Consider the following 18,179-nt stretch of genomic DNA (forward strand, 5'->3'; position numbering starts at 1 on the left):
GCTAACCGTCTTTACCCCCTTGTTCCCCTTTGCTAACCGTCTTTACCCCCTTGTTCCCCTTTGCTAACTGTCTTTACCCCATGTTCCCCTTTGCTAACCGTCTTTACCCCCTTGTTCGCCTTTGCTAACCGTCTTTACCCCCTTGTTCGCCTTTGCTAACCGTCTTTACCCCCTTGTTCCCCTTTGCTAACCGTCTTTACCCCCTTGTTCCCCTTTGCTAACCGTCTTTACCTCATGTTCCCCTTTGCTAACTGTCTTTACCCCCTTGTTCCCCTTTGCTAACCGTCTTTACCCCATGTTCCCCTTTGCTAACCGTCTTTACCCCATGTTCCCCTTTGCTAACTGTCTTTACCCCCTTGTTCCCCTTTTGCTAACTGTCTTTACCCCCTTGTTCCCCTTTGCTAACCGTCTTTACCCCCTTGTTCGCCTTTGCTAACCGTCTTTACCCCCTTGTTCCCCTTTGCTAACCGTCTTTACCCCCTTGTTCCCCTTTGCTAACTGTCTTTACCCCATGTTCCCCTTTGCTAACCGTCTTTACCCCCTTGTTCGCCTTTGCTAACCGTCTTTACCCCCTTGTTCGCCTTTGCTAACCGTCTTTACCCCCTTGTTCCCCTTTGCTAACCGTCTTTACCCCCTTGTTCGCCTTTGCTAACCGTCTTTACCCCCTTGTTCGCCTTTGCTAACTGTCTTTACCCCCTTGTTCGCCTTTGCTAACTGTCTTTACCCCCTTGTTCCCCTTTGCTAACCGTCTTTACCCCCTTGTTCGCCTTTGCTAACTGTCTTTACCCCCTTGTTCCCCTTTGCTAACTGTCTTTACCCCCTTGTTCCCCTTTGCTAACTGTCTTTACCCCCTTGTTCGCCTTTGCTAACTGTCTTTACCCCCTTGTTCGCCTTTGCTAACTGTCTTTACCCCCTTGTTCGCCTTTGCTAACTGTCTTTACCCCCTTGTTCCCCTTTGCTAACCGTCTTTACCCCCTTGTTCGCCTTTGCTAACTGTCTTTACCCCCTTGTTCCCCTTTGCTAACTGTCTTTACCCCCTTGTTCCCCTTTGCTAACTGTCTTTACCCCCTTGTTCGCCTTTGCTAACTGTCTTTACCCCCTTGTTCCCCTTTGCTAACTGTCTTTACCCCCCTTGTTCCCCTTTGCTAACCGTCTTTACCCCATGTTCGCCTTTGCTAACCGTCTTTACCCCCTTGTTCCCCTTTGCTAACTGTCTTTACCCCCCTTGTTCGCCTTTGCTAACCGTCTTTACCCCCTTGTTCGCCTTTGCTAACTGTCTTTACCCCCTTGTTCGCCTTTGCTAACCGTCTTTACCCCCTTGTTCCCCTTTGCTAACTGTCTTTACCCCCCTTGTTCGCCTTTGCTAACCATCTTTACCCCCTTGTTCGCCTTTGCTAACTGTCTTTACCCCCCTTGTTCCCCTTTGCTAACTGTCTTTACCCCCCTTGTTCGCCTTTGCTAACTGTCTTTACCCCCTTGTTCGCCTTTGCTAACTGTCTTTACCCCCTTGTTCCCCTTTGCTAACCGTCTTTACCCCCTTGTTCGCCTTTGCTAACTGTCTTTACCCCCTTGTTCCCCTTTGCTAACTGTCTTTACCCCCTTGTTCGCCTTTGCTAACTGTCTTTACCCCCCTTGTTCCCCTTTGCTAACTGTCTTTACCCCCTTGTTCCCCTTTGCTAACTGTCTTTACCCCCTTGTTCCCCTTTGCTAACTGTCTTTACCCCCCTTGTTCCCTTTTGCTAACCGTCTTTACCCCCTTGTTCCCCTTTGCTAACCATCTTTACCCCATGTTCGCCTTTGCTAACTGTCTTTACCCCCCTTGTTCCCCTTTGCTAACCGTCTTTACCCCATGTTCGCCTTTGCTAACTGTCTTTACCCCCCTTGTTCGCCTTTGCTAACCGTCTTTACCCCCTTGTTCCCCTTTGCTAACCGTCTTTACCCCATGTTCGCCTTTGCTAACTGTCTTTACCCCCCTTGTTCCCCTTTGCTAACCGTCTTTACCCCCTTGTTCGCCTTTGCTAACTGTCTTTACCCCCCTTGTTCCCCTTTGCTAACCATCTTTACCCCATGTTCGCCTTTGCTAACCATCTTTACCCCATGTTCGCCTTTGCTAACCGTCTTTACCCCCTTGTTCCCCTTTGCTAACTGTCTTTACCCCCCTTGTTCCCCTTTGCTAACCATCTTTACCCCATGTTCGCCTTTGCTAACCGTCTTTACCCCCTTGTTCGCCTTTGCTAACTGTCTTTACCCCCCTTGTTCCCCTTTGCTAACCGTCTTTACCCCCCTTGTTCCCCTTTGCTAACTGTCTTTACCCCCTTGTTCGCCTTTGCTAACTGTCTTTACCCCCTTGTTCCCCTTTGCTAACCATCTTTACCCCATGTTCGCCTTTGCTAACTGTCTTTACCCCCTTGTTCCCCTTTGCTAACCATCTTTACCCCCTTGTTCGCCTTTGCTAACTGTCTTTACCCCCTTGTTCCCCTTTGCTAACCATCTTTACCCCCTTGTTCGCCTTTGCTAACTGTCTTTACCCCCTTGTTCCCCTTTGCTAACCATCTTTACCCCATGTTCGCCTTTGCTAACCATCTTTACCCCATGTTCGCCTTTGCTAACCGTCTTTACCCCCTTGTTCCCCTTTGCTAACCATCTTTACCCCCCTTGTTCCCCTTTGCTAACTGTCTTTACCCCCTTGTTCCCCTTTGCTAACTGTCTTTACCCCATGTTCGCCTTTGCTAACCATCTTTACCCCCTTGTTCCCTTTTGCTAACCGTCTTTACCCCCTTGTTCCCCTTTGCTAACCATCTTTACCCCATGTTCGCCTTTGCTAACTGTCTTTACCCCCCTTGTTCCCCTTTGCTAACCGTCTTTACCCCATGTTCGCCTTTGCTAACTGTCTTTACCCCCCTTGTTCGCCTTTGCTAACCGTCTTTACCCCCTTGTTCCCCTTTGCTAACCGTCTTTACCCCATGTTCGCCTTTGCTAACTGTCTTTACCCCCCTTGTTCCCCTTTGCTAACCATCTTTACCCCATGTTCGCCTTTGCTAACCGTCTTTACCCCATGTTCCCCTTTGCTAACTGTCTTTACCCCCTTGTTCCCCTTTGCTAACTGTCTTTACCCCATGTTCGCCTTTGCTAACCATCTTTACCCCCTTGTTCCCTTTTGCTAACCGTCTTTACCCCCTTGTTCCCCTTTGCTAACTGTCTTTACCCCATGTTCGCCTTTGCTAACCATCTTTACCCCCTTGTTCCCTTTTGCTAACCGTCTTTACCCCCTTGTTCCCCTTTGCTAACCGTCTTTACCCCATGTTCGCCTTTGCTAACCATCTTTACCCCCTTGTTCCCCTTTGCTAACTGTCTTTACCCCATGTTCGCCTTTGCTAACCATCTTTACCCCCCTTGTTCCCCTTTGCTAACCGTCTTTACCCCCTTGTTCCCCTTTGCTAACTGTCTTTACCCCATGTTCGCCTTTGCTAACCATCTTTACCCCCTTGTTCCCTTTTGCTAACCATCTTTACCCCCTTGTTCCCCTTTGCTAACCGTCTTTACCCCATGTTTGCCTTTGCTAACCATCTTTACCCCCTTGTTCCCCTTTGCTAACCGTCTTTACCCCCTTGTTCCCCTTTGCTAACTGTCTTTACCCCCTTGTTCCCCTTTGCTAACCGTCTTTACCCCCTTGTTCCCCTTTGCTAACCGTCTTTACCCCATGTTCCCCTTTGCTAACCGTCTTTACCCCCTTGTTCCCCTTTGCTAACCGTCTTTACCCCCTTGTTCCCCTTTGCTAACCGTCTTTACCCCATGTTCCCCTTTGCTAACTGTCTTTACCCCTTGTTCCCCTTTGCTAACCGTCTTTACCCCATGTTCCCCTTTGCTAACCGTCTTTACCCCATGTTCCACTTTGCTAACTGTCTTTACCCCCCTTGTTCCCCTTTGCTAACCGTCTTTACCCCCTTGTTCCCCTTTGCTAACTGTCTTTACCCCCTTGTTCCCCTTTGCTAACCGTCTTTACCCCATGTTCCCCTTTGCTAACTGTCTTTACCCCCCTTGTTCCCCTTTGCTAACCGTCTTTACCCCCTTGTTCCCCTTTGCTAACTGTCTTTACCCCATGTTCCCCTTTGCTAACTGTCTTTACCCCTTGTTCCCCTTTGCTAACTGTCTTTACCCCTTGTTCCCCTTTGCTAACCATCTTTACCCCATGTTCCCCTTTGCTAACTGTCTTTACCCCTTGTTCCCCTTTGCTAACCATCTTTACCCCATGTTCCCCTTTGCTAACTGTCTTTACCCCCCTTGTTCCCCTTTGCTAACCGTCTTTACCCCCTTGTTCCCCTTTGCTAACTGTCTTTACCCCATGTTCCCCTTTGCTAACTGTCTTTACCCCCTTGTTCCCCTTTGCTAACCGTCTTTACCCCATGTTCCCCTTTGCTAACTGTCTTTACCCCCCTTGTTCCCCTTTGCTAACCGTCTTTACCCCCTTGTTCCCCTTTGCTAACTGTCTTTACCCCATGTTTGCCTTTGCTAACCGTCTTTACCCCCTTGTTCCCCTTTGCTAACCGTCTTTACCCCATGTTTGCCTTTGCTAACCGTCTTTACCCCCTTGTTCCCCTTTGCTAACCGTCTTTACCCCCTTGTTCCCCTTTGCTAACCGTCTTTACCCCATGTTCCCCTTTGCTAACTGTCTTTACCCCCCTTGTTCCCCTTTGCTAACCGTCTTTACCCCCTTGTTCCCCTTTGCTAACTGTCTTTACCCCATGTTCCCCTTTGCTAACTGTCTTTACCCCTTGTTCCCCTTTGCTAACTGTCTTTACCCCTTGTTCCCCTTTGCTAACCATCTTTACCCCATGTTCCCCTTTGCTAACTGTCTTTACCCCTTGTTCCCCTTTGCTAACCATCTTTACCCCATGTTCCCCTTTGCTAACTGTCTTTACCCCCCTTGTTCCCCTTTGCTAACCGTCTTTACCCCCTTGTTCCCCTTTGCTAACTGTCTTTACCCCATGTTCCCCTTTGCTAACTGTCTTTACCCCCTTGTTCCCCTTTGCTAACCGTCTTTACCCCATGTTCCCCTTTGCTAACTGTCTTTACCCCCCTTGTTCCCCTTTGCTAACCGTCTTTACCCCCTTGTTCCCCTTTGCTAACTGTCTTTACCCCATGTTTGCCTTTGCTAACCGTCTTTACCCCCTTGTTCCCCTTTGCTAACCGTCTTTACCCCATGTTCGCCTTTGCTAACCGTCTTTACCCCCCTTGTTCCCCTTTGCTAACCGTCTTTACCCCCTTGTTCCCTTTTGCTAACCGTCTTTACCCCCTTGTTCCCCTTTGCTAACCGTCTTTACCCCCTTGTTCCCCTTTGCTAACCGTCTTTACCCCCTTGTTCCCCTTTGCTAACCGTCTTTACCCCCCTTGTTCCCCTTTGCTAACTGTCTTTACCCCCCTTGTTCCCCTTTGCTAACCGTCTTTACCCCCTTGTTCCCCTTTGCTAACCGTCTTTACCCCATGTTCGCCTTTGCTAACCGTCTTTACCCCCTTGTTCCCCTTTGCTAACCGTCTTTACCCCCTTGTTCCCCTTTGCTAACCGTCTTTACCCCCTTGTTCCCCTTTGCTAACCGTCTTTACCCCCCTTGTTCCCCTTTGCTAACTGTCTTTACCCCCCTTGTTCCCCTTTGCTAACCGTCTTTACCCCCTTGTTCCCCTTTGCTAACCATCTTTACCCCCTTGTTCCCCTTTGCTAACCGTCTTTACCCCATGTTCGCCTTTGCTAACCGTCTTTACCCCCCTTGTTCCCCTTTGCTAACCGTCTTTACCCCATGTTCCCCTTTGCTAACCGTCTTTACCCCCTTGTTCCCCTTTGCTAACCGTCTTTACCCCCTTGTTCCCCTTTGCTAACCGTCTTTACCCACTTGTTCCCCTTTGCTAACCGTCTTTACCCCCTTGTTCCCCTTTGCTAACCGTCTTTACCCCCTTGTTCCCCTTTGCTAACCATCTTTACCTCATGTTCGCCTTTTCTAACCGTCTTTACCCCCTTGTTCCCCTTTGCTAACCATCTTTACCCCCTTGTTCCCTTTTGCTAACCGTCTTTACCCCATGTTCCCCTTTGCTAACCGTCTTTACCCCATGTTCGCCTTTTCTAACCGTCTTTACCCCCTTGTTCCCCTTTGCTAACCATCTTTACCCCCTTGTTCCCTTTTGCTAACCGTCTTTACCCCATGTTCCCCTTTGCTAACCGTCTTTACCCCATGTTCGCCTTTGCTAACTGTCTTTACCCCCCTTGTTCCCCTTTGCTAACGGTCTTTACCCCCCTTGTTCGCCTTTGCTAACCGTCTTTACCCCCTTGTTCCCCTTTGCTAACGGTCTTTACCCCCTTGTTCCCCTTTGCTAACTGTCTTTACCCCATGTTCCCCTTTGCTAACCGTCTTTACCCCATGTTCGCCTTTGCTAACCGTCTTTACCCCCTTGTTCCCCTTTGCTAACGGTCTTTACCCCCCTTGTTCGCCTTTGCTAACCGTCTTTACCCCCTTGTTCCCCTTTGCTAACCGTCTTTACCCCATGTTCCCCTTTGCTAACCGTCTTTACCCCCTTGTTCCCCTTTGCTAACTGTCTTTACCCCCTTGTTCCCCTTTGCTAACCATCTTTACCCCATGTTTGCCTTTGCTAACCGTCTTTACCCCCTTGTTCCCCTTTGCTAACCGTCTTTACCCCATGTTCCCCTTTGCTAACCGTCTTTACCCCATGTTCCCCTTTGCTAACCGTCTTTACCCCCTTGTTCCCCTTTGCTAACCGTCTTTACCCCATGTTCCCCTTTGCTAACCGTCTTTACCCCCTTGTTCCCCTTTGCTAACTGTCTTTACCCCCTTGTTCCCCTTTGCTAACCGTCTTTACCCCCTTTTTCCCCTTTGCTAACTGTCTTTACCCCATGTTCGCCTTTGCTAACCGTCTTTACCCCTTGTTCCCCTTTGCTAACCGTCTTTACCCCCTTGTTCCCTTTTGCTAACCATCTTTACCCCATGTACCCCTTTGCTAACCGTCTTTACCCCATGTTCGCCTTTGCTAACCGTCTTTACCCCCTTGTTCCCCTTTGCTAACCGTCTTTACCCCCTTGTTCCCCTTTGCTAACCGTCTTTACCCCCTTGTTCCCCTTTGCTAACCGTCTTTACCCCCTTGTTCCCCTTTGCTAACCGTCTTTACCCCATGTTTGCCTTTGCTAACCGTCTTTACCCCCTTGTTCCCCTTTGCTAACCGTCTTTACCCCATGTTCGCCTTTGCTAACCGTCTTTACCCCCTTGTTCGCCTTTGCTAACCGTCTTTACCCCATGTTCCCCTTTGCTAACCGTCTTTACCCCCTTGTTCCCCTTTGCTAACCGTCTTTACCCCCTTGTTCGCCTTTGCTAACCGTCTTTACCCCCTTGTTCCCCTTTGCTAACCGTCTTTACCCCATGTTCCCCTTTGCTAACTGTCTTTACCCCATGTTCCCCTTTGCTAACCGTCTTTACCCCCTTGTTCGCCTTTGCTAACCGTCTTTACCCCCTTGTTCGCCTTTGCTAACCGTCTTTACCCCCTTGTTCCCCTTTGCTAACCGTCTTTACCCCATGTTCCCCTTTGCTAACTGTCTTTACCCCATGTTCCCCTTTGCTAACCGTCTTTACCCCCTTGTTCGCCTTTGCTAACCGTCTTTACCCCCTTGTTCGCCTTTGCTAACCGTCTTTACCCCCTTGTTCCCCTTTGCTAACCGTCTTTACCCCATGTTCCCCTTTGCTAACTGTCTTTACCCCATGTTCCCCTTTGCTAACTGTCTTTACCCCATGTTCCCCTTTGCTAACCGTCTTTACCCCATGTTCCCCTTTGCTAACTGTCTTTACCCCATGTTCCCCTTTGCTAACCGTCTTTACCCCCTTGTTCGCCTTTGCTAACCGTCTTTACCCCCTTGTTCGCCTTTGCTAACCGTCTTTACCCCCTTGTTCCCCTTTGCTAACCGTCTTTACCCCATGTTCCCCTTTGCTAACTGTCTTTACCCCATGTTCCCCTTTGCTAACCGTCTTTACCCCCTTGTTCGCCTTTGCTAACCGTCTTTACCCCCTTGTTCCCCTTTGCTAACCGTCTTTACCCCATGTTCCCCTTTGCTAACCGTCTTTACCCCCTTGTTCGCCTTTGCTAACCGTCTTTACCCCCTTGTTCCCCTTTGCTAACCGTCTTTACCCCATGTTCGCCTTTGCTAACCGTCTTTACTCCCTTGTTCCCCTTTGCTAACCGTCTTTACCCCATGTTCGCCTTTGCTAACCATCTTTACCCCCTTGTTCCCCTTTGCTAACCGTCTTTACCCCCTTGTTCCCTTTTGCTAACCGTCTTTACCCCATGTTCGCCTTTGCTAACCGTCTTTACTCCCTTGTTCCCCTTTGCTAACCGTCTTTACCCCATGTTCGCCTTTGCTAACCATCTTTACCCCCTTGTTCCCCTTTGCTAACCATCTTTACCCCCTTGTTCCCCTTTGCTAACCATCTTTACTCCCTTGTTCCCCTTTGCTAACCGTCTTTACCCCATGTTCGCCTTTGCTAACCGTCTTTACCCCCTTGTTCCCCTTTGCTAACCGTCTTTACCCCCTTGTTCGCCTTTGCTAACCGTCTTTACCCCCTTGTTCCCCTTTGCTAACCGTCTTTACCCCATGTTCGCCTTTGCTAACCGTCTTTACCCCCTTGTTCCCTTTTGCTAACCGTCTTTACCCCATGTTCGCCTTTGCTAACCGTCTTTACCCCCTTGTTCCCCTTTGCTAACCGTCTTTACCCCCTTGTTCCCTTTTGCTAACCATCTTTACCCCCTTGTTCCCCTTTGCTAACCGTCTTTACCCCATGTTTGCCTTTGCTAACCGTCTTTACCCCCTTGTTCGCCTTTGCTAACCGTCTTTACCCCCTTGTTCCCCTTTGCTAACCGTCTTTACCCCCCTTGTTCCCCTTTGCTAACCGTCTTTACCTCATGTTCCCCTTTGCTAACCGTCTTTACCCTCTTTGTTCCCCTTTGCTAACCATCTTTACCCCATGTTCGCCTTTGCTAACCATCTTTACCCCCTTGTTCCCCTTTGCTAACCGTCTTTACCCCATGTTCGCCTTTGCTAACCATCTTTACCCCCTTGTTCCCCTTTGCTAACCATCTTTACCCCCTTGTTCCCCTTTGCTAACCGTCTTTACCCCATGTTTGCCTTTGCTAACCGTCTTTACCCCCTTGTTCGCCTTTGCTAACCGTCTTTACCCCCTTGTTCCCCTTTGCTAACCGTCTTTACCCCCTTGCTCGCAGGACGCCCAGATCTATTACAACCTGACCCGGCTGCAGAACGAGCTACTGGAGTTCGCAGACAACTTCCTTCACCCAGATGACGAGGTGAGTCCTGTGGACATTTGTTGCCCCCCACCCTGGGCTGCTGGGCACTCTAGAAGCCTTTGCCTTGCTCTCTGCCCCTTCCGGCAGTGACCCGATCGATCACGTGACGCGCCTGCAGACAGATATTGATCCAAGATTGTTTCAGAGAGGATGTGGGTACGATAGACAGGGGGGCAGAGGAGATTTACGAGGACGTTGCCCGGATTGGGGGGGCACGCCTGATGAGAGAAGGTCGAGTGAACTCGGCCTTTTCTCCTCGGAGCGACGGAGGGTGAGGGGTGACCTGATAGAGGTGTACAAGATGATGAGAGGCATTGATCGTGTGGATAGTCGGAGGCTTTTCCCCCAGGGCTGAAATGGCTAACACGAGCGGGCACAGTTTTAAGGTGCTTGGAAGTAGGTACAGAGGAGATGTCAGGGGTAAGTTTTTTACTCAGAGAGTGGTGAGTGCGTGGAATGGGCTGCCGGCGACGGTGGAGGCGGATACGATAGGGTCTTTTAAGAGCCTCTTAGATAGGTATACGGAGCTTAGGAAAATAGGGGACTATGCGGTAGGGAAATCCCAGGCATCTTCTGGAGTGGGCTACACGGTCGGCACAGCATTGTGGGCCGAAGGGCCTGTAACGTGCCGTAGATTTCTGTGTTCTCCAGTCCGGATGCAGGGTCTCGTCCCAGAACGCGGACAGTTTACTCCCCCTCCGCAGCTGCCGCCTGGCCTGCCGGGGGTTCCTCCCTCCGCCCCTCCTAATTAGCTCCCGGGCCCTCTGGAGGGGTCCCGAGGTGGTGCTGTGGGCAAGCTCGGAGTCCTCTCGCCGGGTCTTATCGGCACGTTGGCTGGCAACGCGGGCTTTGCCCGGCCCTGAGTATTACTCGGGAGGGCGGCAGGATGGCGTAACGCCGGTTCGATTCCTGCCGCCGCCTGTCAGGAGATCGTACGTTCTCCCCCCTTGACCGCGTGGGATTCCCCCCACGTTCCACAGGCGTTACCGGTTAGTAGGTCACGTGGGTTGTAGTCGGGTGGCGCTGGCCCCTTGGGCCTGCTTCCTAGAACATTGTAGCACCGCACAGACCCCTTAACGTACTCGTACGATCGGCTGCCTCCAGCATCCGTAGAAAATGACCGAAGCTTCTCCTTAAATGCCCCCAACGCACCTGCCTCTTCCTGGCAGCGCGTTCCAACGCGCACACCCACTCCCCGTGTAACCAAAAAAAAAAACACCTACCGCTAACACCAACCCCCCCCCCCACCCCGTTTCGATACGCGGGTCTCGACCCAAAGAATGGAACGGCGGGGGTCGCTTAACGTGATAGAGCCAGAGCTGTTTATGCGGTGCCTCAAAGAGGGGTTTTCTACCAGCAAGTGCAATAATTGTCCTGTGGTATTTTCCCCAGCTTGCTTTCTGACCCTGCCACTGTCCCGTTAGATTTTCTAAGCTCCACGTACCTATGCGTTTTTTAAGACCCGGAGCGCACCATCTTTAGTTACCGACAAAGCTAACTGAAGACCACAGAGGAATTAGAATCTGGTGCGGTTACAATCACGTCACCAAAACTAAGCAGAGCCTATCTCCCTCAAATACAGCATTCAAACAACACGTACACGTTTACACACGTCCCCCCTTTCGCTAAAGGGGGGGGGGGATATTCTGCCGTGTATGGATGGGGAAGGTGCCCACAGAGACAAACCCTTTATGAGAACATACATCGAGGTTCGCCGCACTCAGCCCGACGACAGCAGGGAGGCAAGGCATTATACTTGTGTGTGTACGGAGTGCGTTTGCCGGACGCTCTGCATCACACTCCCTACAAAGTCCTTCAAACACCTGAAAATTATGCCCCCCTCATACTTCCACTCCGGGAAAAAGTCTCTGGCTGTCCCCTCAATCTGTGCCTACCTCTATTAAGGTACCTCTCATTCCCCTTCGCTCCAATGAGAAAAGCCCCACCTCACTCAATCTATCCTCATAAGACGTACTCTCTCGACTCCTGGTGAATCTCCTCTGCACCCTCTCTAATCCAGGCAGCAACCTGGTGAATCTCCCTCTGCACCCTCTCTAATCCAGGCAGCATCCTAGTGAATCTCCTCTGCACCCTCTGTAATCCAGGCAGCATCCTGGTGAATCTCCTCTGCACCCTCTCTAATCCAGGCAGCATCCTGGTGAATCTCCTCTGCACCCTCTCTAATCCAGGCAGCATCCTGGTGAATCTCCTCTGCACCCTCTCTAATCCAGGCAGCATCCTGGTCAATCTCCCTCTGCACCCTCTCTAATCCAGGCAGCATCCTGGTGAATCCCCTCTGCCCCCTCTCTAATCCAGGGCAGCATCCTGGTGAATCTCCTCTGCCCCCTCTCTAATCCAGGCAGCATCCTGGTGAATCTCCTCTGCCCCCTCTCTAATCCAGGCAGCATCCTGGTCAATCTCCCTCTGCACCCTCTCTAATCCAGGCAGCATCCTGATGAATCTCCTCTGCACCCTCTCCAATCCAGGCAGCATCCTGGTGAATCCCCTCTGCACCCTCTCTAATCCAGGCGAGCATCCTGGTGAATCTCCTCTGCACCCTCTCTAATCCAGGCAGCATCCTGGTGAATCCCCTCTGCACCCTCTCTAATCCAGGCAGCATCCTGGTGAATCTCCTCTGCACCCTCTCTAATCCAGGCAGCATCCTGGTGAATCTCCTCTGCACCCTCTCTAATCCAGGCAGCATCCTGGTGAATCTCCTCTGCACCCTCTCTAATCCAGGCAGCATCCCTGGTGAATCCCCTCTGCACCCTCTCTAATCCAGACAGCATCCTGGTGAATCTCCTCTGCACCCTCTCTAATCCAGGCAGCATCCTGGTGAATCTCCTCTGCAACCCTCTCTAATCCAGGCAGCATCCTGGTGAATCTCCTCTGCACCCTCTCTAATTCAGGCAGCATCCTGGTGAATCTCCTCTGCACCCTCTCTAATCCAGGCAGCATCCTGGTGAATCTCCTCTGCACCCTCTCTAATCCGGGCAGCGTCCTGGTCAACCTTCTCTGTACCCCTCTCTGAAGCAGCCTATAATGAGGCAACCAGAATTGAACACAATACCCCCAAATGTGGTCTAAACCAGAGATTTATAGAGCTGCAACGTTACCTGGCAATTCCCTGACTAACAAAGACCAAAACTCACCACGCACCTTCTCAACCTGCGTGACAACTTTGAGGGATGGATGGTTTGCGGACCCCAAGACCCCCTCTGCCCCACGGTGTCTCCAACCTTGTGGCGTTGCGGTGCTGTCACTCTTTAACCCCGGGCTGTCGGAGTTCGGAGTTCAATTCCAGCGCCCTCTGTGAGGCGTTCTGTGGCGCGTCCTCCCGGGTGGAATGCTGTGGGGTTGCCTCCGGGCGCTCCGGTTTCCACCCAGGACCTCCAAAGACGTCGGAGGTGGCGTCAGCGCTGGACTCCGGGCGCGAGAGGTCCCGAGTTCGGATCCGGGCCGGCTCCCTTGCGCGCTCTCCGTCCGTGCCTGGGTTGAGCGCTCGATCTGGCAACTCGATCTCGTAAAAAAAAAAACCTGGAGAGGGATGGGCTCCGCCAGGTTTCAGATGCTGTTGTGATGGGAGTGGAGACGGATTCTCTGGGTCTCAAGGGCAAGGGCTCTGGACACACAGTTTTAATAATGAGGAGTTTATTTACAAGGGGAGAAAGAGATTGGGGACAACACGAGCGGCTACAATATTCACAGAAACGTGCTTAGAATAGAGGAGCGTGGGAAAAGTCGGGTGGGCAGTACAATACACGGTGAAACGGTGTGGGGACGGAGTACAGGTACACATACAAGCAAGGGAAAAGTAACTACGATACCCGCCACCCCCCCCGACCCGTGGGCAGGCATGGCTCTCTGCTACAGGGACAACAACAAACGCCCCCACGACCCTATTCAATGCCCAGCTCACCCACGTGTCTCCAGCGCTGTTCAGCCTGGAGTGAAGCAGGGTGGTCCCTCGAGGATGGCAAAAAGAGAGCGAGCCAGGCACATGTAGCACCCTTTATGGGTCAGGGGGCTGGAGGGTCCAGCCCGGGTGATTCACCGGGGGGGCCAACGGCTTGGTGCTGGACGGTGGGCCAATGGTTAAGTGTGCATTGATTAGTTGGGAGGGGCGAAATGTTGACTGGCAGGTGGTGTGGACCCTCCGACCAGGTGGGGGGGGCAGTGGCTGTCACGGGACAGGCAGGTGGTGTGACCTCCGATCAGGAGGGGGCAGTGGTGTCCACAGGACAGGCAGGTGGTGTGACCCTCCGACCAGGTGGGGGCCAGTGCAGTCACGGGAAAGGCAGGTGGTGTGACCTCCGACCAGGTGGGGGGCAGTGCTGTCACGGGACAGGCAGGTGGTGTGACCTCAGACCTGGTGGGGGGCAGTGCTGTCACGGGACAGGCAGGTGGTGTGACCTTCCGACCAGGTGGGGGGCAGTGCTGTCATGGGACAGGGAGGTGGTGTGACCTCCGACCAGGTGGGGGGCAGTGCTGTCATGGGACAGGGAGGTGGTGTGACCTCCGACCAGGTGGGGGGCAGTGCTGTCATGGGACAGACAGGTGGTGTGACCTCCGACCAGGTGGGGCAGTGCTGTCATGGGACAGGGAGGTGGTGTGACCTCCGACCCAGGTGGGGGCAGTGGTGTCACGGGACAGGCAGGTGGTGTGACCTCCGACCAGGTGAGGGCAGTGATGTCACGGGACAGGCAGGTGGTGTGACCCTCCGACCAGGTGGGGGGGCAGTGCTGTCATGGGACAGGGAGGTGGTGTGACCTCCGACCAGGTGGGGGCAGTGCTGTCACGGGACAGGCAGGTGGGTGTGACCTCCGACCAGGTGGGGGGGGCAGTGCTGTCACAGGACAGGCAGGTGGTGCGACCTCCGACCAGGTGAGGGCAGTGATGTCACGGGACAGGCAGGTGGTGTGACCTCCGACCAGGTGGGGGGCAGTGCTGTCATGGGACAGGGAGGTGGTGTGACCTCCGACCAGGTGGGGGCAGTGGTGTCACGGGACAGGCAGGTGGTGTGACCTCCGACCAGGTGGGGGCTGTGGTGTCAAGGGACAGGCAGGGTGGTGTGACCTCCGACCAGGTGGGGGGCAGTGCTGTCATGGGACAGGGAGGTGGTGTGACCTCCGACCAGGTGGGGGGCAGTGCTGTCACGGGACAGGCAGGTGGTGTGACCTCCGACCAGGTGGGGGCAGTGCTGTCACGGGACAGGCAGGTGGTGTGACCTCCCGACCCAGGTGGGGGGGGGGCAGTGCTGTCAAGGGACAGGCAGGTGGTGTGACCTCCGGACCAGGTGGGGGGGGGCAGTGCTGTCAAGGGACAGGCCGAGGTGGTGTGACCTCAGACCAGGCGGGGGCAGTGGTGTCACGGGACAGGCAGGTGGTGTGACCTCAGACCAGGCGGGGGGCAGTGGGTGTCACGGGACAGGCAGGTGGTGTGACCTCCAGACCAGGCGGGGGGCAGTGGGTGTCACGGGAAGGCAGGTGGTGTGACCTCCGAACAGGTGGGGGCAGTGCTGTCACGGGACAGGCAGGTGGTGTGACCTCCGACCAGGTGGGGGGGGCAGTGCTGTCAAGGGACAGGCAGGTGGTGTGCGACCTCCGACCAGGCGGGGGCAGTGCTGTCACGGGACAGGCAGGTGGTGTGACCTCAGACCAGGCGGGGGCAGTGCTGTCACGGGACAGGTAGGTGGTGTGACCTCCGACCAGGTGGGGGCAGTGCTGTCACGGGACAGGCAGGTGGTGTGACCTCAGACCAGGCGGGGGCAGTGCTGTCACGGGACAGGCAGGTGGTGTGACCTCAGACCAGGCGGGGGCAGTGCTGTCACGGGACAGGCAGGTGGTGTGACCTCCGACCAGGTGGGGGCAGTGCTGTCACGGGACAGGCAGGTGGGTGTGACCCTCCGACCAGGTGGGGGCAGTGCTGTCACGGGACAGGCAGGTGGTGTGACCTCCGACCAGGTGGGGGCAGTGCTGTCACGGGACAGGCAGGTGGTGTGACCTCCGACCAGGTGGGGGCAGTGCTGTCACGGGACAGGCAGGTGGTGCGACCTCCGACCAGGTTGGGGCAGTGCTGTCACGGGACAGGCAGGTGGTGTGACCTTCCGACCAGGTGGGGGGGGGGTGCTGTCACGGGACAGGCAGGTGGGTGTGACCTCTGACCAGGTGGGGGCAGTGCTGTCACGGGACAGGCTGGTGTGTGTGACCTCTGACCAGGTGGGGGGGGCAGTGGTGTCACGGGACAGGCAGGGTGGTGTGACCTCCGACCAGGTGGGGGCAGTGCTGTCACGGGACAGCCACGGTTGTCTGGGTACAGATGCCCAAGACAAACTGTACCATGAGCAATCACTAAAAAGATCGTCGTGATGCCCCCCCGCCCCCCACCCGGACGACTCCACCAGAGGTTAAGAGTGCGCAATCTACACGCACACAGAATTGGACTCGGGTTCAAAATCGGTGGGATGCTGGGAGGGGGGCAACTCAAAGAGCCTGTATCTCTGAATGAATCGATCGATCGATCAACCGATCGATCGACCGGTACCCCCTGAGCAACCCACACAGAACGCTCGGCCCGGGTCGGGCAGCATCTGCGGAGGTGAGTGAAGGGTGGACGTTTCGGGCCGTGACACTTTTTCAGGACTGGAGAGGAAGGGGGCAAGAAGACAGATTGAAAATAGGTGGGGGGGAGGTGGAGAGCTGGAAGGGGGATGGGTGGGAAAGGTCAAGGGCTGGAGGGGGAGGAATCTGATGAGGAGAGGAGAGTGTAGGACAAAGGGAAGGGGAGGTGAGAGGGGTAAAAGATCAGAATGGGGAATCGGGAGGGGGGGGGGTGGGAAGGACAAATCGATATTCGTGCCTCCGGGTCACAAAGAGGAGCGGGGTGTGTGTGTGTGTGTTTCTGTCAGTGGAGCCCTGCCCCCCATGCCACCCACTTTCCATTTCTGCCAGCAGATGGAGGTGTCGGACGAGCCGGTGTCCGAGGGGCAGGGGGGGGACCTCGGACTCGGAGTTCGAGGGGGGTAGGGGACTACGAGGAGGCGATCCTCGCCGACTGGTGGCAGGGTGCCGAAACAGAAGGGCGACCTGGACGACGTGGCGGAGTAGCCTGCGGTGGGCCCCGGGCCCGCGGGACCGGAAGCATCCCCCCCTCCCCCCCCTTGGACTTCCGCTGCGAGGGCAGCGAGGAGGGGGGGCCGAGGAAGGAGCCGTGAGAGGAGCGTGCGTCATTCAAAGTGCCTGTCGTCTTCCCGGGGAGGCTGAGTTGGGAGGAGGGGTCCCTGGCACCCCCGGAGCTGGGAGAGAAAAACAGTTCTGGAGTTTTGCGGAGCCAGGTCGCACTCGAGAACCTCGCTGGCCGACAAAACCGCCGACATCTCCCACGTCGGATTCAGAACATTCTGCCCATCGAGTCTGTTCCCCCCGTTCCATCATGGCTGATTTATTATTCCCTCTCAACCCAGTTCCTGCCTTCTCCCCGTAATCTTTAACGCCATGACTAATCAAGAACCTATCAACCTCCGCTTTAGATGCATCCTTTAACTCGGCCTCCACAGCCGTCTGTGGCAATGAATACCAAAGTTTCCCCACCCTCTGGCTGAAGAAATTCCTCATCTCCGTTCTAAAGGGACGTCCCTCAATTCTGAGGGTCCTAGACTCCCCACTATAGGAAACATCCTCTCCACATCCACTCTATCTGTGTCCTCTGGTCCTAGACTCCCCCACAATAGGAAACATCCTCTCCACATCTACTCTGTCCAAGCCTTTCAATATTTGAGGTTTCTCCCCCTCGTTCTTCTAAACTCCAGCCAGCGGAAGCTCCACCTACGTTAACTCTTTCATTCCTGGGAGCAATCTCACGAATCTCTCCAAACGCCAGCGCATCCTTTCTGAGTTTCGGGGCCCAAAACCGCTTGCCATTCTGCCTGAGGAGGTCTGCCCAATGCCTTACGAAGCCTCAGCTACGACAAGGGCGGGCCATTCCGCGATGCTGCTGATCTGCCAAGTGGCCCTCTCTCTCTGGTCACTTGATGCTCACGAGTGAGTCACTTTCTCTGACCTTGACTTCCCCCCCCCTTGCTTCCGAAACCTGATTCCTGCCTGCGCTGTTACTTCGCGCCTCGCGCCCCAACGTTCTGCGGGAGGGAGATGGGCAGAGCCCGCCCTGGGGGGGGGGGGGGGGGGCGGTGGTCTACGGCGACGTGGTGCACTGGAGGGTTGAAGCTGGGCATTCCAGCCCCACCCTAGGGGCACCGGCCACCTGCGGAGGCTTGGGGCTGGACGGGGTAGATGCCCTGGTTCCGGCAATCTCCGACAACGTCCACCGGCCCCTTCTTCTGTGAGGCCCACACACAGGCTGGAGGAGCAGCACCTCATATTCCGTCTGGGTACCCTCCAACCTGACGGCATGAACGTCAATTTCCCCAACTTCTGGTAACTTTTCCCCTTCCCCCCCTTCCTCATCCGGCCCTCTCACCTCTTCTCATCACCTCTGGTGTCCCTCCTCCTTCCCTTTCTCCCACGGTCCGCTCTCCCCTCCTGTCAGATTCCTTCCTCTCCAGCCCTTTACCTTTCCCACCCATCACCTCCCCCCTGGTGTCCCCTCCTCCTTCCCTTTCTCCCACGGTCCACTCTCCTCTCCTGTCAGATTCCTTCCTCTCCAGCCCTTTACTTTTCCCACCCATCACCTCCCCCTGGTGTCCCTCCTCCTTCCCTTCCTCCCAGGGTCCGCTCTCCTCTCCTGTCAGATTCCTTCCTCTCCAGCCCTTTACCTTTCCCACCCATCACCTCCCCCTGGTGTCCCCCCTCCTTCCCTTTCTCCCATAATCG

General features: G+C 54.6%; 1 protein-coding gene across 2 annotated transcripts in view; it reads left to right on the forward strand.

Annotated features, from left to right (window-relative positions):
• Nucleotides 1–16,471, forward strand: part of LOC140741536 (endoplasmic reticulum protein SC65-like) — a 67,470-nt gene extending 50,999 nt beyond the window's left edge. Inside the window, exons 6-7 of one of the 2 annotated variants that reach the window (XM_073071838.1) lie at nucleotides 9,268–9,351; nucleotides 16,302–16,471. In XM_073071838.1, the coding sequence (XP_072927939.1) occupies nucleotides 9,268–9,351; nucleotides 16,302–16,376 (159 nt within the window). In that variant the 3' untranslated portion in view covers nucleotides 16,377–16,471. The remainder of the gene's footprint in view (nucleotides 1–9,267; nucleotides 9,352–16,301) is intronic. The other variant, XM_073071839.1, reaches the window with a different exon arrangement.
• The last annotated feature ends 1,708 nt before the right edge of the window (nucleotides 16,472–18,179 follow it).

This window comes from Hemitrygon akajei, chromosome 18 (genome assembly GCF_048418815.1).
Source record: "Hemitrygon akajei chromosome 18, sHemAka1.3, whole genome shotgun sequence".
Taxonomy (NCBI): Eukaryota; Metazoa; Chordata; class Chondrichthyes; order Myliobatiformes; family Dasyatidae; genus Hemitrygon; species Hemitrygon akajei.